This window comes from Microchirus variegatus (assembly GCF_963457635.1).
Source record: "Microchirus variegatus genome assembly, chromosome: 7".
NCBI lineage: Eukaryota > Metazoa > Chordata > Actinopteri > Pleuronectiformes > Soleidae > Microchirus > Microchirus variegatus.
In genome coordinates, this window is record NC_139808.1 from 14,850,153 (window position 1) to 14,873,185 (window position 23,033).

Here is a 23,033-nt window from a genome sequence, read left to right on the forward strand (position 1 = left end):
ACACCGAGGAGAGGACTTGACTGACTAAAAGGTAATCCTGAGCAAACACATGCAACTATGTTACTCAAAAATGTTGCATGTTGTCATTGTAATGACCACAATAGCAACCAATAAAGGCTAAGCCTCTAAAATGCAACCATAATATAAGACAAAGGGCAGTTCACTAATAGAGAGGTATCCAAATTGACAGCAACAGGATTCATGACATTTCTTTAGAGATCCCCTAGTTACAGCAAGGGCAGGAGCAACTGCTACCCCTTTCTAAATCTGTGGCACCAAGGCAACCACAGCCAGGCTGGGGACTTCCAATAATGTCAAGGTCAGTTCAACCATGCTCACTGTCAAACAGAGAATGTCGGCACCATCCAGCTGGATACACATGGCTAAGTAGCAACAAGAAATGTCACGTTACATTTTGGTTCTAAAACCAGAACATTATAGTACAAGAGAAAAGGCCTCAGTAAGAAGCAACCAACACCAGTGAACATAGGTTTGTAACATATAGATATGATGACATGGCCTGGATGTCATGCTACCCCATTCAGAGCATTTTTTTAAAAACACAAGTTGTTTTTTTTCTCTGTGGATGATTGCTTCTTCACAAAAACAGGCACCTAGCTCCTACCTAAGGCTAACACACAAAGCGAGTCACTATTTGGGCCTCTTCCAAAAGAGCCAGACGGTGAACTAGGGAGGTAAATTCCATACAAAGAAGGAAAGCCTTTCTTTACCTCCTCCTCCCCCACCACCTCCCGCCCTTCCTTGTTCGTTCCTCTGGCCATGAATACCGACTCAAATTACCAGCAGGCTCAACAAAGTCTTTTCACTTCCACCAGAACAGAGGCCATTTTGGGGACAAGTCCAAGGGGGAGGGACATGCAGACAAAATGAACAGCAAGAGACCCTTGCATAACTCTTCTCTTCAACCGCTTCTTCTTATTACTTTTTTATTAAAACATTTAGTGTTCCATAATTGTATGTATTGTGATGTGCTGCTGACCTAAAATATCTAAATATACCCCAGGGGTAATATAGCAATCACATTTTATAAAGAGGAGGACAAAACAATAAGCAAATGCACAGCAGTTCAAAGGCATGAGCACTCAGAAAGCCACACCTCATCTGAATGAAGCTCAGACCAAAATGGTTTTGTCAGGAACAAAAATAGACACGTCATGCATATGTAGACATAGAGGCTAGAGAAAGTATAGCCCTCCACCAGGAACTCAACATTACATGTACAGCACTGGATCATTGTGGATGTATGTAGGACAACATGAAAATGCTCATCTACAAATGAATGCCATGCAACAACTAAAAACAAAACAATTGAATTGATGCAGTGCTAAAAATGACGACAGAACAAAATGTGCAGTGTCCCTATAATAAATGTTCTCTGATATGAATGTCTCAATAAAAGATTTAACGTGTGCTGCTGAGACCACATATTAAATTTGCAATTAAGTTATGCAACCAAATTTATGATGGCTCACAACAATTGTGATTATTAATGATGAATATCTCATCCCAAATTTCACTGCACTCCTTGTAATGGTGGTGCAATTTTCAAATTGCAAAAGCTGATTTTTATTAGCTAAAGCTTGTTGTCCTAACATGATACAAGAGGCAAAGTCTACAGCTTGAAGGATAAGTCTGCAAGAAGGCAATTTATCATTAGCTAATTAAGGTCGGTGAATTAATACACTACATACTACAATAACACTCAATTCTGCTTTGTTGCTTAGACCTTCAGTGAGTTCATGTTGCTTCATTTTTAGACACAGATCTGCCACATTATTTGTATTTTTTAGGGGCCTCTAAAATGTTGGAGCCATGGAGTCCAATTCAGTCAGATTTGTATTTATTAATACCGACATAATAAAACACAACAAAACATAAATCTACTTTGTCACTCTAAATGATTATACACAAATGGAGTAGAGTAACTATGAGTGGTATCTTTAACTCCACATTTGCTAAGAAAAACCTACTGCTATGTGCAATTCAACTGAACAGCAGAACAGATTTTGTCCTAGAGACAGGTGAGTTCAAACCCAGTCTGAAAGGCTGGGATGAATACATACATGCGACCATCTGGCTTCTAGCAATTTAGCTCAACAGCCACGCATTGCTACAGACTGAAAGAACAAAGAAATATTTATAAATGCACTCAGTCACTCTTTTTCACTTAAATCTCTAAGGGAAGTCATATCCCCCAAAACTTCAAAGCGAGAAAATGACAACTGTAAAAATGCCTACGGCAGTTTGTCATTCAGTAACTTTCATCAGTGGCTCAATGACCTCACTGGAAATCTGCGAATATAGGGCACCTTATCTTTTGTCCACACACTCCCCTCTGTTATATTCACCTATAACAAAAGGTCAATTTCTGAGGGTTGGGTTTAGGCCACACAGACAGAACTTCACCCATGCAGTCTGCCAATTGTTTGCCAATTTTAAAGTTTTATACACAGGACTGTTTCAAGAAATGTTTTCATCCACATGACTTTAAGCACTGTCACACATAAACCAGGCCTGTGTGACAGAGAGAGATGGGAATATGATATTATCTTTTTGATACATTATAATTGTATACACGAGGCAGACGACGACTTCACAGACAGTAACTGTTACACATAAGGATAATACTACGTATACACCAAGTAGATTGGCAAGGAAATGCACACAAACACTTCAGAATGAGCTGGTTTTCTGAATTCAGTGTTCAGGAAGAAAAAAGAAAGTGAAAAACTGGATTTACCAACTGGCTTTTCAAGTGTTGCCTGGTATTGCTGGTTTTTCTAGACTTATGCTGTGTTTCCATCATGTTTCGGTTTAGTTTAGTACAGTACAGTTCTGCTCACGTACAAACTGAGACATTTTCAAATAATGACATTGCATTCTGAATGGGTGAGAACATCCCTTCACTGATGAGTCACAAATCATGTGACCCCTTCCAAAAGAAAGTAAATGATATCAGGATTAGCTACTCGTGGTGAATGCAACATGGATAAACTACAGGTGTTGCTGACCTTGTTCTCTCATCTAGCAGCTGTTGTATTATTAATGTCTGTATTTTATAAAGCCACCTACAACTGCCAACCTGCAAAGGAGAAAATTTATTATGTAAGCCATCTGTGTCAATTCCTGCGGGTACACACGTACCTAATGTACAGTATATGAGTTGGTCATGAAATGCATTTTAAGGACAGGGATTAGATAGTAAAATCTTTACGGACAATGGCCTAAGCAAGGCAAAACCTCTCCATACAGATATATTTATATTTCAGCCAATCACTGACTGGCTGCCTATATATTATCCAATCAAATCCCTTGATAGATGCCCTATGGGCCATAATGTGGCGCAAAAATGTAGTAAATCATGTAGAGGACTACCAAAGTGGATTTTGACAAAATTCAGTTACTATCGTTCCTACAAAACACAAAGAAAAAAGAATGTGCATGCAATATAAAGAGTATGAGTGTTCTAAACAGCATGTACAAACCATACATGTGCACGCTCAACACTGTGGCAAAAATAATAATGGGTTTGGGACTGCGCAAAGAGATCATGATAATATCATGTGAGATGCATTCTTGCATATCAAAAGAAAAAGAGCACATCACCAGTGTCTACTAACCAACAGAAACACTGATGGATCAGATCATAATTTGTTCCCGTAGTTGGGCATACAATCTCTTGACGTAATTCACACTCACAAAACGCTTAAATACACAAGGAAAAGCATACATTATTTGGAATACAGATAATTAATGTGAGCATAGTACATTAATGTGTACTTCACATCAATTCAATTTCAAACACATTGAATACAATGGGCATCCAACTAGTAGAATTAAGTGCAACAATCAATGCCAAACATGGCAAGCTGGTCTACTCAAGATGTCTATCCTGCATAAAGCTTATAGGACACTGCTAGCAGGACATGACCACAAATACACAATTTGGGTTTGAACAACATGTCCATGCTCACACAGTGTCCACCTGTGCTTCGCCAAACCTCCACAACACATCCAGTCCAGTGAGATTACACCAGCCCCCACAGTCTGCCCCCGCACACATGCTTGCTGAACAAGGCAGGATATGAATATATCTGCTGTTCCTCTGCACTACGCAGGTTGAGCTGCACTCTCTGAGCTACAGCAGGAGGAAACTGGAGATAAAGTAGAGGCAGATCAATCGGGCCTGGCTTTAAGACAAATGGGATATGTGGCCAGGGAGAACACAAAGCCTATTGTAGATCTTATTTCACAGGCACCCAAACACATTTACAATAATAAAAAAAAAAACAGACTTCATACTAAACATTTGGCCACTATATACTAAGCTCCTTCATATGTACCCACATACAGCTGATAAAAGGCTGCAAGTGTGATAGTATGTTTATTAAAATGGTTACTTGAATATATACTTTAAGATGACAACACATTATAATGTGATTCACAATTAAGGCCGTCATGGTATTCATTGTTTTCTTACTGCACAAGCGTATAAAGCCACTGATATCTCTGCAAAAATCAAAACATAACAAAGAAAATGGTACAGAGCTCACATAAGAAATTTCAGCATCACCAGCTGATCTGACAGCCGACTGCACTATTCACTCACAATGCCATCAGCATAGCAAACGAACTAGCAGAAAAGAGCTGACAACAATAAATGCAGAAAATAAAAAATAAAAATTTTCTTAAAAGCCAGGTAAAGGCATCAAGAACAGTTTGATCCCAAATATGCCATGACAAAAGCTATAATAATGAGATTTGGATGCACCACACAGGACGAAAACCCCGCACCAGGCTAAATTAGCGCACTACTTGAAACAGCATTTAGCTGCCTGGGACAAGCCATTTTTCAGCAACACTTTCAAAACATATTAAAAAAAACATCTATTTTCAAATCTATATGGCTGCTGCACAGCCAACACTCCTGGAGAACGCTGCGATCAAACTAAGGCAGAAATATAAACAAAGCTTAGCCTAAACAGGCTGGAGACGTGGAGATAAACAAATGTGAGGAAATGATGCTAACATCTAGTACCACAGCAACAAATATACAATTCCAGCAGTGATGGGGCTGTTGTCATGCTGAGTGGTTGAGCGTTATGGGAGCGCAATATGGCCCACCATTAACACAACAATGTCCAGCTGCCTGAATGGACCCAGACCAGACCTGGGATGAGAAATACACAATGGAGAACAAAGGCCAAAAGGGTGCGAAAAAAGGAGTGGGGGAGAGAGCAGTTGACAGCGAATCCAGGCAGCATGACACAAAATCAATCATCGTTTTCAGGACAAACAAGCCAACCACTGTCTGTTTGAGGCTCAGTAACCAAGAGGAGAAAAAGAATGGTCAAAGCAAAATACTGCTGCCTGTTTGGGTTTGACTACCTATTTCCAACCTGGCCCTTTTCCGTGTTATCTGTGAAGCAATCTGACAGCACACTTCTTCTGTGAAGTGATGGTAACACTTTTCAGACTGCAGAAATATTAAGAGGAAACTCATCTACAGAGGTATTAATATCAAAAGCTATTCACTGTAGCCACATCTGTTACCAAATGTGGAGAAGTGTGTTTTCCAAGTAGTATACCTGACTGAGTTTGGAATTTCAAAAAACCATCTTGTTGTTAAGTAAGCATAACATAAAAGCAGACATTCTCTGTCACCATTTGATCTCACTGCATGACAAACACATTTACATGGCATTTCCATTTCTTCTTTTTGCTGACGAGTCTTAAGGCCACATTATACTTCTCCGACTGCGTATGCATTATCCGTCTGCGTCACCACGGAGACGCCTCGAGCATTTATACTTCTGCGTCGTGGTGACGGACACTCGCTGCAATTTCCCGCCCGATCAGTAGGGGTCGCTGCGCAAGGTTGTTGTGCTTCTGGCTACAGTGAGCAATGGCGTCCGAGAAAGAAAGAGAGAGAAAGACTGTTGTTGTTGAAAAAGTGGCCGTTTCTCACTTTTCTGTGTCACGGAACGCAGTTTTAAGATAATTTGAGGCGAGAAATTGGCCATTTAGAGTCTAAACATGTGCTGTGTGTGTTAAGATATGACGTATTTATAGTTCGGCAGCGGCGTTATCGGCGGGGATCAGCTCCGCCTCTGTCAGGACGCCCGGAGCGCACTGAGAGCCGGCACAGAGCAGCTTAGCTCGGTCTGTCCTGAGGACCAATCGCAGCTCTTGCCGTCTCCGTAGTCCCTTGACGGAGTGACGGACACTTAAAAAATATTCCGTGCACCCGGAGACGACGCAGAGGCTCTTCGACAGGTTCTGCGTCGACGCAGAGGACTCTGCGTAGCTACGCAGAGCACTTTACGCAGGAGTATAAATTGGGCTTTATCCAGAGCAAGACAAGGGCTTACCCTGGGCTTTACCTCGCAACATTTACAGCACAGCACAGCACATATTTACTACTAGCAAACATACAATTGGAAGATATCACAAAAAACCTCCAAGTGTGGGTAGTCATTTTAAAGTAAACTGTTGGGAAGCTTTGACTAAAGCAAGGTTTATAGTCGCCATAGTGTGCCGGGCGTGCCAAAAATGACGTCATATCCTGTGTCGCGTCGGGCATATGAGCTCCAAAAGGTGGCATGGCGCGGCGTGCACCAGGGCCGATTCCAATTCCTATCTTAAACCTCAATCTTAACCCTCAAGCTCACCCTTATCTTAACTGGCCCTCAAAACCAAGTGTTGAGGGTTATTTTGTCAATTAGAAATGGGACACCCCTTAAATGCAGATACGTCTTCAGACTGTGGGGGGCAGAATAACGCGAAAGCTGTGTCCAGTCGGTCAACTTCAAAACAGAAGAAGAAGAACACATTTATGTCACGATTATTTATTTATTATTTTATTTCAGTCAAGTTATTAGGTTGTCTGTTAGTTAGAAGTAGGGCTGGGCGGTATGACCAAAAATATATATCGCGGTATTTTTCAAAATTCTAACGGTTTCACGGTATCTGACGGTATTTTTTTTTTCCATGCATAATCAGGTGTTCACAGCATTTTCTACTGGTAGAGAACATAATTACTGCAGTAGATTAACTTAGGATGGTCTATTTTACTGTCATGAATACTGTAGAATAACTCCACACTAGTACAGGTTTGCATGGCCCCAGACAATGATGCTGTTTACAAAGAAGAGCTACTCATGATTCTAATGAAGTGAGGAATCGGAATGCAAAGACAATTTACAGAACTTTGACTGTGCAAATCAACATCTTTTATAAAAAAAATCCCTGTGTTACCTGCTGATGTGAAGGGAGCTGGCCTTAACTTCATGCATTCTCGATATTCCAAGACATGCTTACTAGGGCTGTCAAAATTGCTCAAAAATGATATTCGAATATTCCCTCTAAAAAACACAGATATTCGAATATATTCTCATAGTATTTGCATCCGCTGCATCTGGAGGCTTTCAATCAGCCAGATTGTCAGGCGATGACAGCATGACGTCAATAACAGGACAAACTAATATAACGAGACATAACTACCTGTAGATGTAGTTTATTTAAGTTTAAACATATTTCACAACATATTACCTACACAAAAATAAGTAAATGAACTAATGACCAAGAGCGCGCTCGCTTTCTTTCTCTCTCCTGCCCCGTGCCAAAAATGCCTTGCGCTCTCCGCGCACACTGGTTTAAATGACAAACAAACAAATGCTGAGTGCTGATCAAAAGTTTTGTGCAAGTCCCGACTCTTGTCCCAATTATGACAGGCTTCATTCAGTGATTTAAAAAAAAAAAAAAAACATTAATGAAACGTTTACATGCAGAGCGCTCACTCGCAAACAGACAGCACCGCCGCCGCCGCGCTGATGTTGTGTAATCAAATATACCGGTATGGCGGTATATTAAAAATTAATATCGTGACAGGAAAAAAAACAGTATTCGATATGAACCGGTATACCCCGCAGCCCTAGTTATAAGATGATACTCATACAAATACCACAACCACGGACATATTCAGCTGACAGTTACCGCACACCACGGCTTATTGAAGGGTAAACGATAGCGAACGATAGCGCGTGCGCACCGGCCAGCTATTGACAAAAGATCGTAAAATAAAAATAAATGTTACGCAATAATGACGTCAGTAATCCATAATATGGGTCTAAACTAAGATAATACAATGGTTTTCATAATTTTTATATCTCTATTAACAAAGAAAATACTTAATTTGTATCGCACTCACTTCGCTGCTTTCGACGCCATCTTTCTTATGTGAAAACACGCAATGCATTCTGGGTAGCCCTTGCTCCCAAAGTTGGTGTCGGAAAATCTCAATATTGAGGGCGATACAGCCCTTAAACTCGCCCCTCAACTTCATTTTTCTGAGAATCGGGACAGCACTTGCACTAGCGGGAGCGCACATTTTTTGAGATTGAGGGTTAAGATTGGGGGTTAAGGAATTGGAATTCACCCCAACTCTTCATTTTCAATGGAAAACTGGCTGAAAGGTTGAGTATAAACACGGCTTTACCCTCCCTGATTCCTTAAAGTTAGTGAGATTGGTGAAAAAATGTGTATGATAGGGGGAAATGGTTTGAGGGAGCAACAGCTTATACTTTACATTCAAACAGCTACGAGGCAGTGCTCTATTTTAAGACATAACCTGTTTTAAAGCATGAGAGAATGGCCACAGTTAAAACCTGTTTACATAAAACAAAAACTCCCACCTCTTCCCAACAGGAACCATTTGCTCAAGGTGACAAAGCAAGGTGCTTGTGAACAGGAAGAACCTGGCACCAGACATTCATTTCCCCTTTTGTTTTTAGCACTAGTGCTGTGCATTCCAAAACAAGGTAGCTGTCGGCTGGTGTTGAGGGGGGGTTGACTTTGTTGAAAAGGCTCATAGTTGTTTTCCTTCTGTGTCGTGTCTTATTTACCCTCTCCTTATTCCTGACAACACCCTCAGAGCAAATGTGCCTGTAGATTTTGCAATGATGTTTTCATCCTAAATTGGTCTCCTTTTTTGTAATGATATCATGGTTATTGGTATGCATATGTGCATGAGAAAATGATAGATACAACAATGGGAAAGGAAAATAAAGGTTAATGTGATGAAGCCTAAAATGGCTACCTGCAGTTGAGAAGGTGCAGAGAGAGAAACTCAGAATACACATGAGCTGTGGTTCTGTGAAACACTGTGATATATTACAAAAGAGAGGGGAGGGGGACAGACAGTATGTTGGTGAGAGGAAGAGGGAAATGAAGGACAAAATGAAGGGGTGCATTGAAACAAGAACAGAAGACACAGAGAGAGAGAGAAAGAGAGAAAGAGAGAAAGAGAGAGAGAGAGAGAGAGAGAGAGAGAGAGAGAGAGAGAGAGAGAGAGAGAGAGAGAGAGAGAGAGATATGATTACGTACATTGCCTGCCTCACCCCCTTTTGGCCTTGTTTTTTCCCCCTGGCCACCTCCTCCTCCTTCATTATTCTCCCAAGAAGCATTGCTTCTCAGCATAAACCAGAATTACCCAGCACAGCCCTCTGCAACACCACTCCCCCTGTGCCAAGAAAATGATGCGCCCATTGGAGCAACTCCTGCGCTCCTGCACCAATAGGAATACACCAATGAAGCAGGCGTCAGAGCAACTTGTTTTTAACCCCATTGTGCAAGATTGGAGACACATAACACACAGCAGCTGCAGATGAGAAGCTTCCCAGGGAAGAGAGAAGCATCTGTGCTATATCTGGTGATGGGCATTAGGCAGAATGCATTTCAAAACAGTCTCTTATAAAACTGAAGAAATCAAGACAGCAAACTACATTCAACATTTTCCCATGTTAAGAAAATAAGAGAGACATTTGTATCAATTTCCAGACATCTATCTCAATGAATTTAATCTTTCTACTTCCATACAGGTGTAGATCCACAACACTGGCTTTGCAAAACACACATTGAACCATATTAACATATCAATAGCTACACCTGCCCTCTGTGTAATGATAGAGTATCATCAGCATGCAAATGAAAAGCTAAAAGGACAGGGCTTTCTCCCTCCTATTCCTATTCCTCACAGCAACGCCCTCTGCCCCCTCTCTCAGCTCCAAGCGCTGGGCGCTGAAACAGTATCCCGTCTTCTTCTTCTGGAAATGGGCCAACAGTCAGCTTCCCTCCCTCCGGTACAAGCACACGCATGAACATCAGTTACAATTCTGTATGCAAGAATTGATTTACAAGTATCAAAATTATGTTTTCGAAATTTTAACAAACTGCAGGATAAAGGCAAAACGTGCCCCAATGAAACACTGTGGTACAACAAAGGTGTTTCAACCAACAGATTGTAGTCTCCACGCAAGAAGGAACATACTTTTTGGTTCAGACCCCAAAAGCAAACATTTAATGAAATCATAGAAACCACAACCACTAAAACACAGGGCTCTAGAGTGCCACCATATTTGGTCACGCATGTGACCAAGTCAAATTAATTTTTTTCAAACGTATACTTACACCTTCATTCTTGTTTGCAATATTTGAAAAATTTCCCAATACCCCATTTCCTTTGGATGTTGTCAAACTCAAATCCAGATTCATCAAATAGAACTCAACCATTCAAATCAAGTATTTTTTAAGGGCATCTCACCAAACAGTTATTTTCTTTGGTCTGTGACTGTGAGAGACAGACTATTTCTTTGGTAAACAGAAAACTGGGCAAGGCTAACCTTGCATGTCTGCACATTCCTCAGATCTCCAATGTTTCAGAGGCCCATAATGGGAGACAAGGGTCCACATCTTACTTGAGAGCGGACACACACACACACGATAGTCCATTACCGACTGTTAAAACACAAAATCACTGACACATGTATTTCTCTCAAACATATTCTGAAGCTGCTTGAGGGCCACAAAACCAACATGGCTGCCAGACAGGTTCATGACAGAGCAGCAACAAGCAGCCAAGTAAAACATTATTTTCCTGGATGGCAGGTTGAGGTAAAGTAGTGTCTTAATACTCTTCGCGTTTCTTCTTATTTGGCTGCGCACATTTTTCTCTGTTAGTGACCACAATGTTTGTTCAAGATAACAAGAAGGGTCAGGTCAAGGGGAGTGCTGGAGGGGCTCATGTTTCCAATGGTTCTGAGTGGCCAGGTTTGCATGCTGCAGCCCACACAGTCTATTAAAAGATGTGAAACATATTCAGAGAATGTCAGTCACAACCAGGGAAAACAGGTCTCAGCACACCGCAGTCTGGCTTCCAACAGGCTTTACGATCAAACTGAATGCTAGGCACTGGTTGAACACCTTTAATCTTGTGTACTCTTTAAGCAAAGCTGACTACAGCTCGGAGAGAAAAACACTACTAATCGAAGCAATACATACCTTTTCAAACGCATTTGGTTGGATAACAATCAACCGAGATGTACAATATGCGAGTGACAGAATTACATTTTTAATGGTTTTGTTTTTTTTACTGTGAAGGAAGAAACGTTAAAACAAGTCATACAGGCAGCTTATAAAATGACTGAACCCACACTAGAGCCGAATAAGGTCTCCTTACAGCTTCAGTCTCCGCTGTACAGCTGAGGAGAGCTCGGCCACTCAAGCGACGGACATGGATAGCCATTGTGCTCGGTTACCGCGGGTCCCACAATAATTTAAAACCAGGAAAACACTACACGACGACCACTCGTCAGTCGTGGCTGTCGCAAACTCAGTCCTCATGTTGTTTCATTCTGCCAAACATCACCACCCACACTATGAAAATGAAAAGTCATGGCTTGATCCAGAGACCAGATTTTGATCCCAGAAATCAACAGTGAGACCGTGGGTGAAAACGGAGCGTTTCCTCATAATCATATATCAAACAGCGCAACTGTGCATTAAAGCTGCAACGGCTACTGTGTATGTAACTTGGTCGAAACTTGGTGGTTACAACACTGTGGATCAACGAGGCTCATCGCATTTGCTCACACGTTGAAATAAAAAATGGAGGCTAAAAAAGGAAACAAGAGCTCCCCTTCAAAATACCACCCATTTCTCTTAACCGCCACCGAGGCTGGGGGTTGGAAGGTGGGGGAGGTGAAGTACAGCAAGTCACTACCCAACAGATCAGGCCCACATGCAGGAAAGAAAAAAAATAACAAGCACTAACAGAGAAAACACAACCGAGCTTTCAGCGCGATTTACACGCCCGATCTAAGTTAGGAATGTTGCCAAAGACGAATGTATTTACGAGGTGTGGCCAAACATAGTCATGACACCATTATTGCATATTATAAAGCCGGCTATTTGTGCAGAAATGACCAGGATTTAAGAGATGGGTCTTGGAGATAAGTTTGCAGGCTGTTTACAGAATAACGCTTTCACACCATCGTGTGTATTCGGCAGGCAGTGATTCGAAATGAGGACACAATCGGATGGAAAACATCTAAAAAAGTTAGCTACTTGGCTAGTTTAGCATTTGTTGCCTATGGCTTTGCCTATGGTTAACATGCACCAACACGGCAGCGGGTTGCTTAGCTAACATGAGTCAACAATAATGATCAAATTGCAACCAGTATGATGACTATATTTCAAGGCAAGTGACATTAGTCGTGAACACACTGCAACATCCAAAATTAAGCTACTGCACAATAAAGCACAATATAACAAATCGCTCCAATCATATAAAGTTGACCTTTCATTATGCGTGGTTTGGTTTTTTTAAACTTCCGAGTCTATTATACTTTCAATGTAACCTGACAATAACTATGCAACGTATGCGAATGAACTCCCTTATGTGCTGCTGGATGTGTTAAGGCTGTGTCATGTCAGGGTATGGTGAGCCTCTGCGGAAACACATTATCGAAACTTGCTAAACGCACAGAGAATGTATTTATTGATGCTTCCACCCTACACCCATTTGTAGTCAGCTGTCTTTGGGGTGGATTCAGTTCCCCTAATTCACAATAATGTTACCACGATAGACAGTTTTACCTGTGGAATGAAAACTGGGGAGAATATTTTAAATAAAAAGGTACCCCGAGTGGACGTTTTATGAGCCACAGCTCTTAAAAACTTGTGGAATGATGTAGGGATCTCTGGGAACACGGTGGCTTGAAATAACGTTTGCAGAAATATAACTATGGACGAGTTGGGTTCCCAGACCAACAGGATTGCTATCGAAAACAACACGAGGAGCTGACCAAAAACCATGGAGGGTCCGTCCAGAGCAACCCTCCGAGGCAGACCATCGACAAGGGGACCTCTGGCCAACCAAACAAGCCACTCCAAAAGTGAAAAGTCTAGGGGAAACCGAGTTCCTTCAAATCAACTTAGGGATACGCAAAGTGGTTAGCTATCTAAGTTGGTTAGCTTCCTTGCTATGTCTGGTTAACTGGAAACATGGTTGGTTAGGTTCTGCCTATTATATTTTGGTTGCTGCCTCAATTTATCGATGGTGGTGATATTATTAATATACAGCATTAAATGTACTCACCTAAAGAGGCATTCCAAACGTGTACAGACGACGTAAATTCATGTAGGGTAGGAAATCATTAGAGCATCCCAACATGAAATCCAACCAGACCAGTAGGCCTGTGTATAGGCCTCGGTGTCTCCTGTATCCTTTGCCCTTAAAAGTAGCTCCCTCTCCAGGGGTAGGAAACAAACTTCTTAATGTCTCCCACGCACAGACGTAAAGTTAAATCCCCAGTCCTGTTCAGGTGCAGTGCATCCATTGAGTGTCTATGACAGATCCCCGGTGGATAAATCAATTTATTTTCGTATATAGCATATATACAGTCGCTATTTATTATAGGGTATATGCTGCTCTATGTGATACAGGGCTCTGATTCTGTCTTGGGTCCTCACATTCGCAGAGGCGCCCATCCCCCTCCTCACCGGCATCAACCGCGGGTTCCACTGAAACTGACACACAACCATGCTACGGGGTTTCCCGGGCGACCGTGCAGGGGCTCTCTCTCTGGGCGGTCCTCGCTGTGGTAACCCGCCTCTCACCAACGATTGGACGATGACGTGTCAATCTTGGTCGACGCGAGAAATACACGTAAGTCATTGGCGCACTGTCGCTTCGACCACTTCTATTATTTTTTTGCTTAACTACGTAACAAGGGGCGGTCGCTACTTCGAGGAGGGGTGCGAACCAGCGGCACCATTACGATATGCTTGTACTTGGGCGCTGGTGGCACTAAAGAAGGCGAGCCACAGCGAGAGTGGCTGGATTTGGGAAATAATCTGATACCATACAGTGGATCTGTACCTTCACAGTTTCGGGAAGTGCTCGTTATTAAATTCAAATGGGATTAATTTGAAGTCGTTAGTGGAATTATTGTTTTTCCATTTGAGGGTTACTTTCAACTGCCTACTGTGGAAGGAGCGTTGACACGAATACATAGTGAGAAGCGTTAGCTACATGGGGTCTGTGGGGCCCAGTTCGAGGGACACATAGACAGGGTTAGCCCGCTGGGTCAGCCCCACCTAACGGTATGTCAGATGAATGGAGTCTGAGGTGTTGCTCTGCTAACAGCTGGCAAGGGCTGGACAGGGAAATTGACCACGGCTCCTCGGTTGCATCCACTCATTACTGGTCCCTCCTCCTTCTGTTTCCACATCTCAAACAAAAAATAATGACCGACACAACGAGAGACTCTCTTATCAAGAGCGACTGGGCAAACCTCACATTTCGTGGGAGCATTACTCGTGACAATGAACGCAACCTTGCTGCGACATCATTGACAGCGCACACACAGAACGTACACGCAGCCATCTGCTTATTGTGGAATAGTGGTACTTATGTAGACGACGCGCACATTGAGTGTACATCTCTTCAACAGATCTTAGGAAGTTATATACAGTTTTGACAAAAATAACAACAAAAAAACAATAATTGAGAAACCAGCAGCTGCAGTGAGACGATTGGTCTCCTGTCACATCACGAGATCTGAAGGGAGACCTGTGATTGGCTGTCGCGATCAATGCTGACGTCATTTGTTGCAGAGGTCTGACGAGCTGAGATTAGGTAACAGCATTCATATATATATATATATATATAGCTCGTATATATATATATATATACATAAAAAAATGCGGCTGCAGGGCTTACTGAGCTTCAGCAGAGAGCATGTTCAGTACACCTTCTGAACACACATTAACGCAGGGAAGTGGAAGAACAGGTCCAGTAAAGCAGTGACACGACATCAATTCCAGGTTTATTTCCGGTTAGCAGCACGAGTTCTTGCAGAAAGTAGACTCTCAATTTAGACAAGACGACCAGAGCTCAGGACTGAAGTGATGTTACGGAAATAGAGATCTGTCCACCATTATAAACGATGCAATGTAAAGACTTTGGACTGTGAAATAATATTGAAGACAAATGTGAGTAAAGGGTAAATACGTGTTTAAACTAGTTAAAACATAGTGTAGAGGCTGAGTCCCCCGCAATTTCTCGATTGTTGCCAGCAGAATCATTTCTCACAGCTTTTCCCAGCCTGGCAGTGCTTTGCAATGCTGCCTCTCATCGTTACTGCGACGAAACAGCAGTGTCATACCCCTACAGTACAAACCAAGCTCTGCAACATGGCTGTGTTTGACCCTCCCCCACACTGAACTGACTGTCAGCAGTAGTGAAAAAAATAAATAACACGACTACACACTGGTTACTTCATCTTGAGGCGTTCAAACTGCCTCCATCGTTAAAAGCACACCCACAGAAGTGAGTGCCCGATACAGGATGGGGTGACATAGTGTGGACATTGTGTAATTTAAAAAGAACATGGAATTAGAAAAGCACTTCGTAATGTTAGAATCATCTATGGGGAAATGTTAGTGACTCACAGCTCTCTTAAATTCTCACCTCACAACCTGTTGTTTCCTCTCCACCAGTCAATTACCAACAGGAGGAAATAAAGGAATCAGGGCCTGAAATGTAAAATATTCAAACTCAAACGTCGAGCAGACTTAAACCAAGGGACATGTTTCTTTTGCCTGTCTCCTCCCTCATTTTCAGTGGGATACTGCAGTCCTTAAGACAAATGTATCTCATTATGTTTCTGTAGATGTACATAGCTTAAACAGAGAGACAAAACTTAAAGGGTTTATGCCCACTTATGACCAATCTTGGTACTGTGCTGTGGTTAAATGCATTCATGTTGCATGCATGGCACAACCAGGACCTCAGTAACAAATCAAACATTCCACTGCAAACTGTAAGACTCCTGGGAGTGGCAGCTCATCTCCACAAATATGTGTAAATGACAAGAGAAGACACAACAGATCAGGCATTCTTAGTGTATTCAGATTATAAGTGTGCAAGACTATATTCACCAAGTCTGTAACAGCTGTAATACACACAATGATTTGCATTATATCTAGCAAAATTGTTATTTTAACTTATCCACCACAGACAGCCAGAGTGCATAAAGTTAGGCCCAGCTCAGACTACATGACATTTTAACATCCCACCAATACAAATTATAATTCAGGACTTTTGCACAAAGGGGGGTAAAAACAAACAAAAAAAACACAACAAAATCCAGTTAATGTGCACACCACACATACAATAAATGAGTCTGACAGATGTATATAAAATATATATAGCCATTAACAACTACAACTAATGTGATCGAGTCCACAGGAGAGGATTCTTTGGGAGAATAGTTGCATACCCACACCAAATTATTGACTTGTTGAAAATTAGGGTTTATGTTATCAGTATTTTGTGTTTCTTTCACTTGGGAATTATGAATACAACAGGCAAATATTACATCATCTATGGGTTTCATTCCAATTCCAGCAGTGTACAGTACATGGGCCCTTGAATAAACACAACTGTAACACTAGTCAACCAACAAATGTATTTGTCTTTGCCATATCTGAAACCAGAATTTAGACTACATGTGTGAGAAAAGTACAATACTATAATAAGACTGTAAGTGGGCAGACTGTTAAGAAAAAAAGATACAGGTTTAAAAAAAGAAAAGAAAAATGAACAGTCTTCAACTTCCTTTAAGAAAAAGCAAACTCTCTCCCCCTCTCAGAGGCTGACTTAGCAGCTCAGACAAAGAATGAAAGTGAAACATATGTTTGTTTTCTGGTGCTGGGGTATGTCTTGTTTTGCCTCACCCTTTTTTAATGGTTGCTAAACTCTTGCTTATGCCAAGACGCCCCCCTGTTGCTGGAAAATTCTGTCCTCTGCTGGCTACTTTGTGGCACTGCAGAGACATGCGTCCCCACTGTAGCATCGAACCTCTCAGAGTAGCTTCAGGCTCCCAGTGACATTGTTCACCATGTCTTCCTCACCCATGATGGCCAGGACAGTGCGGGACCCAGACTCCACCTGCAAAAAGAAAATGACAGGCTACTTTTCTGCCGAGGCAGGTACAGGTACACAATCACATCTGATTTTGTATACATGATCTTTGAAAATGGCATGTGACCCTCTCACCTGGGTAAGTCCTGCATCTTGGACCAGGTAAGTGGGCAGGCTGAGGCTCATAGCCAGGGCCTGCAGCTCCAGTAGGTGGGCCACGTTGGTACCTTGGACCACCACCTTCTTGGCTCTGTGTCAACACATGCATAAAATAATTGATGTTGATTCAAATGCATGTCCATATCTAACAATACAATAAATGCTGGATGCCCATCCTGAAACAACCCCCCCATATACAGGCTTGGGACTCGCACCATTAGTTCATTAGTTAATAATCGCCTCATAAAGAATTAAGAAAAAATGTGATCTCTGTGAATTGATAGTGGTGTTAGATGGACTCGTTTGAGTGTTTTTGCGTAACGTTTGCTAAAGCGTGATATGATTTTGTTTTCTATAATAAACAATGGCAAAGAGATAATGATGCAGCTTCCTCAGACCATATCTCGCCTCCTCCAGATTCTTCAAAATCATTTTCTAATGAGCGCTGCACTCTAGATTCCTGCTTTCACATGTGTAACCAGCTATGAGCTCCACAATATCTGGGCTTGGGTAATTATTTACCTCTCAGGCTGATATTTTGCTTTGTGATTGTGAGTATGAGGCCCTTGCACCTCACTACACATCAGGATGACAATGCAGACACCGTGCCATTACCACAAAGTGACACTATTTAGAAAAAACGTAAACAAGAAAGAAACTATTACATATCTTTCATGTGCATTTGCACACTTACCCACTATGGTCCCACTTCCAGGCCATTTCCCTCCAGCTGTTCTTTTCCTGCAGAACTTGGTACAAACCGACAGCAGCATGGCCGACCTGGGCTGCAACCTGCACCAACACACATCAAAAACAAAACATATCAGCCAAACTGAAAATGTCTCCCGTGTTCAAATGAAGTTACACACTTACCTTGACAAAGGCAAGTACACCGCAAACAATGTTTTTATTGTTAAAATCACAGTTTCAACGGAAATCATATGAAGGTGGAAACCTTCCTTCCTTCAGTGAAAAGAGAGCACACAGCCTTAAGTTATATAAAGGACCATAAAAACTTAAGAGTAAGGAAAGTTAAGGACAGATTCTGTGAAATAACAGCTACAAATCATCTTTTAAAACTTTTAAGTGAAGCTAAAACCTTAGATGTTTCAAAAAAAGATGAGTTATTCATCAGTGTTGTAGAAGCAAAGCAGAATTACACAATTATTAAATATGAGGAAAACACCTTTTAAAGATGGATGGTATATATGAAAATAGTACATTAAACTTACCTTCCCAATGCCCATGGCGAGGTCCATGTTGACCACAAACACCATCTTGAACATGAGGTCATCATCTCCCTCCTCCTGTGGGTCACAGTGGACAAAGAGATACACTGAGATTTGGATTTGGACAAACTCCATGAGGTCTAATGTACCAATGTGTACCTGTGGGGACTAAGGCTAGCTTATGGGCACCTCATTCTCCAGCTTGTTGAAGTAGTACATGGCCGCCTCTTCGGCAGACGCGTTCCGGGTGTGCAGGAGAGCCTGAATTCATGAAAATCAACACAAACAAAGCAACACATTAATATGTACTTACTATTATGATAATTCAGTGTGAATTCATTCTGTTTTCCTTTTTCCATATAAGAAAGAAATCATGAAGATATGTTCCCACCTGTTTGGCTGCTTCTTCAGGGATGTCCAGCTCCCGGAGCTGCTGTAGATACACTGGGTTGACTTCCTGAGAGTCCGCATCTAGGCCTGACTGCTCTGATGGCTCCATGGCTTAACTGGAATAAAGAGGGGACAAAATATAAACATTTAACACCATGTTCAGCTTTAACCAGCATTAAATATAATTTAATGGACACCATGAATAAAAACACAAGCCTATCTGCCCACATTTATGCAGATGTGTTATTAGGATATCCTAGAATTTGTAAAAAATAAACATACGACTGAAGGATTTAGCTGCATCAGTGTACGGTGGGTCTGACACAAATAATGTATGCATGTGAATAAAGTTATTTTTAAAATCATATTCAACTGTATTGTTTCGTAAATAAGCGTAACACAATAAGTTCACAGTACAACTAGCTGGTTCTACTAAGCAGCCAACCCTGGCAGGACTTATATAACATTTAATCGGCAAGCTGCAGATATCTGTGATGTCACGAATGTCACTTTTGCCATTCCTGTGCATGGGGTTTGTCATTATAGAAGATATCTTTAATTCCAGTTTCAGATATCTACAACATCATTATGACTGGTCACAATTCAAGTTTGAGATATGTACAAATTCAAGATATCTAAAAGTACTGTAGATATCTTCATTTGGGGATAATTAAAGATATCTTGAACATGCACTATGACTAATCATAATGACGTTGTAGACATCTGATACTGGAATTAGAGATCTATCGATCTTGACAAACCCCATACACATGAATGGCAAAAGCAACGTCATTTTGACTAGAAAATACTGAAATCTTGAAGAAACTGTAGTTTTGACTAGTCAGAACGACGTCACAGATAATCTACAACGACAATAGTCACAATGAAATTACGTATATTCAGAATGACGTCACATATATCCACAACACAACAGTCGCAATGAAATTACGAATAATCGAAATTACGTCACATATATCTAAAATTATAATTCCAGATAGTCAAATTTGGCGGTTAAATGTTAAGAAGGCTTGCCTTGGTATGGTGACAGCTGCTAGCTAGCACAACAATCTACGTACAGCTGTAAACAATGCGGCTAACGCTAGCAGAGCTAGCTTACATTTAAACCGCTGGCAATACCAAGTCATGACAATGTGCATATATTGTAATGAGATGTTGTGCGTCAACGCTAACCTAGAGTCGGCGGAAACAACGTGTTTGCCACCCAAATGAAAGCTAACGTTAGCATTAGCCGTCGCAGCTAACCGCACTAGCTTGAGCCCAGCGTGCCGCCCACACTGAGCGTATTTATTATGGTTGTGATATAAAGCCAAACACATATGTGACTTCGCTTACCCGTTGTGTGCAGCTAGGTCCGAATAAACAGCGACGGCTTCTCCGTGGTTTGAGGATGGAGAGTGTGGAGTTACATTCAGTGGAAATCCCGCCGTGAAGCGTCAGCGTTTACTCCATTTAGCAGGACTGGGCTCGGTTAGTTGGTTCGGTTAGTTGGTACAGGCTTGTTCGGTGATGACATGCGCGCGCACGTGAGGGTGATCACTGAAAACGGACCGGTTTTCTTTGTTTAAAAAAAAAAAAAAAAAAACCTTTAAAATAGTCGAATGATGTATTCATTGTATTTGTTAATTTAAAAAAAAAATGTATTTAGTTATTTTATATCTAGGGGGCACCACAGCGAATTATACGCATAATTTAATTTGCAGAGATTTTCTGACGCAACACTAGTCAGTCATTTATCCTGGCTAGGAACCGGGTTTGGGACCGTGCGGCACTAGGACTACACTGGATGTGGGACTCCGTGGCCGGGGTTTAACCTCAAATTATTTCGTAAGGAGATGGGAAATAATACAATCCTCAATTTAACAGTCCAATGTTTGTGGCAAAACTTGTATGCACTCAAAACAATGATATGACATAATTCCTTGGTTCTCAGTGGTACGTAAGCTTCCTCTAGTGGTGCGTCGAAAATAACAACAAAATAATAAGAAAAAATTAAAGGTGCATTATGTAATAAATGTAAAGCAACTGGCCATAAAATCCTCCTAATATGTCACAGAGACTCAGGAATAATGTTTATATAACAAACTGAACTCACCAACAGTACAGCCAAAATATTTGCATTAAAAGAAATATTTTGCAGACTGCAAATCATGTTTTTGTTTTGGAATCATGTTTTGGCATGTGGCGCCACCTACCACAGTCTACCAATCATTGCAGTCAATAGAGTCTCAGCTGCAGAGCAACCACAGGTTGCCAGTTATATTTTGAATTTGAGTGTAGTAACCATTTTTGGCCACATTCGTACATATGGCACCTTTAAATAATAATAATAATCCATAATAATAGTCACCCTATATCTCGCTCTATCTTAATCTAATTTCACTATACCAGTGTTTGAAGTGTGTTTGAGGAAGAGCAGGATGACGAGAGAGCAATTGATCCTATTGGGAATAAATCTGCCTCCTGTGAAAGGTCTGTAGCTGACTTTGTTCGGCCTATTTACACCACTGAATGTATGAATATAGTGGAGACCAGCTCTAGATCCAGGATATTGTCACATACACGTCCCTATGTTCACACTACACACACAAGCTACATTGTTTAATTCTGATTAAATTCCAATTCAATATTTTGATGTTTCTACACATTTACAAGTGTTCTTGCACCTGACAGCAAACATAAAGGCAAAAAGCCACATGCATTCTATAAATTATTAATCTGATTACATTCTGAAGTGACACATATCCGCATTTTTCTCACAGTCTCAGAGAAATCCTCTCAGCACCACATTTGTCTCAGTCCTAACTCTCCTTCATTTCTTTCCTTGACCTCATGATGTTTCCCACTGAGGTCAAGAAGTGTTTAGGAAGCAAGATTTAGTTTTCTGCCCTTTGACCTCAGCAGCTGTGTGAACAGCTCGTTGTTAGGAGCTTTTTTTCCCCAAATCATTCAGCGGTGGAGATAAGATCTGTGAATACAGCCCCCAGGTACATGGACTCTGTGGAGCTCACTGATTAAAACCAGTCGCTTGCTTCATGAAACATCGCAGTGCTGACCTCAGGCTTTGGAAATGTGCTTTAAACCAGATGATGTGACCCTGACTTCATGTAATCTAACACAATTTAAAAAGAAAAAACAACTCAGTGGTAATTGTTACAGAATGGTGCCTTCAAATGGGCTTGTGTTTCTAAGATAAGGCCATTTGAGTCTCTGACAACTCTGAGGTCACAACTTGTGAAATTTTTCCAGATATTTTCAAAATGACAGAGTTATTAAAGGTTATGTTTTAGTATAGATGGTAACCGAGACACGGGCAGGTCAATTTCAAAGAACACTCATTATGATGTGTTTAATAATGGGATTATTTGTGGAGTCAGGGCTAAAAAGTTTCAGAACCCTTGCTTTAGTACATCCGTTTTCAAACTCCCTCACATTTGAACATACTAACGGTGGACAAAAATAGAATGTCATGACATTTGCTCAGATTCTTTTTTTTTTTAAACTCTCTTTATTTATTTTCTGACACTTTAAACAATACAGTACAGACATAAAAACCTCACATACGTACACTCTTACCAATACACAAGATTTGCTCAGATTCTTGATGCATTTGTTTATGGAATGATTTGTTTTGCTCAAACCCAGTAGTCCAGTGTGACTTGGCCACTCCTATTGACTACAATCTCAGATTGAGTATTTCAACTCACAAGAGTCATGGAGCATGGCAGAGTGGTGGTCAATATGCGTGACCAGTACACAGACACTCCTTATGGTCTGGTCAATAAAAGGGCACACTAAAATGTGGACTTTTATCACTTGTCAATATGCCACAGATGTCACAAATCGTGAGGGAGCGTGCCATTGGCATGCTGAGTGCTGGGTTGAGCTTTACAGCTGTGGCAACACAACTGAATGTGCATCATTCCACGATCGACAACCTGGTGATGTCC

At 41.3% G+C, this 23,033-nt stretch overlaps 2 protein-coding genes across 2 annotated transcripts in view; both read right to left on the reverse strand.

Annotated features, from left to right (window-relative positions):
• setd5 (SET domain containing 5) overlaps positions 1 to 13,823 on the reverse strand; it is a 31,287-nt gene extending 17,464 nt beyond the window's left edge. The window contains exon 1 of the mRNA XM_083892410.1: positions 13,457 to 13,823. The gene's annotated coding sequence lies outside the window, so the exon portion shown is untranslated. The remainder of the gene's footprint in view (positions 1 to 13,456) is intronic.
• Positions 13,824 to 16,260: 2,437 nt separating this feature from the next.
• On the reverse strand, positions 16,261 to 20,558 carry LOC310929710 (putative peptidyl-tRNA hydrolase 2). The gene is made up of 7 exons (XM_083892556.1): positions 20,419 to 20,558; positions 19,067 to 19,181; positions 18,865 to 18,936; positions 18,679 to 18,753; positions 18,141 to 18,238; positions 17,423 to 17,537; positions 16,261 to 17,314 (listed from the first exon to the last, which is right to left on the reverse strand). Exons 2-7 carry the CDS (start codon positions 19,172 to 19,174, stop codon positions 17,228 to 17,230), a joined length of 555 nt encoding a protein of 184 aa, XP_083748682.1. The 5' UTR covers positions 19,175 to 19,181; positions 20,419 to 20,558; the 3' UTR covers positions 16,261 to 17,227.
• Positions 20,559 to 23,033: the final 2,475 nt, after the last annotated feature.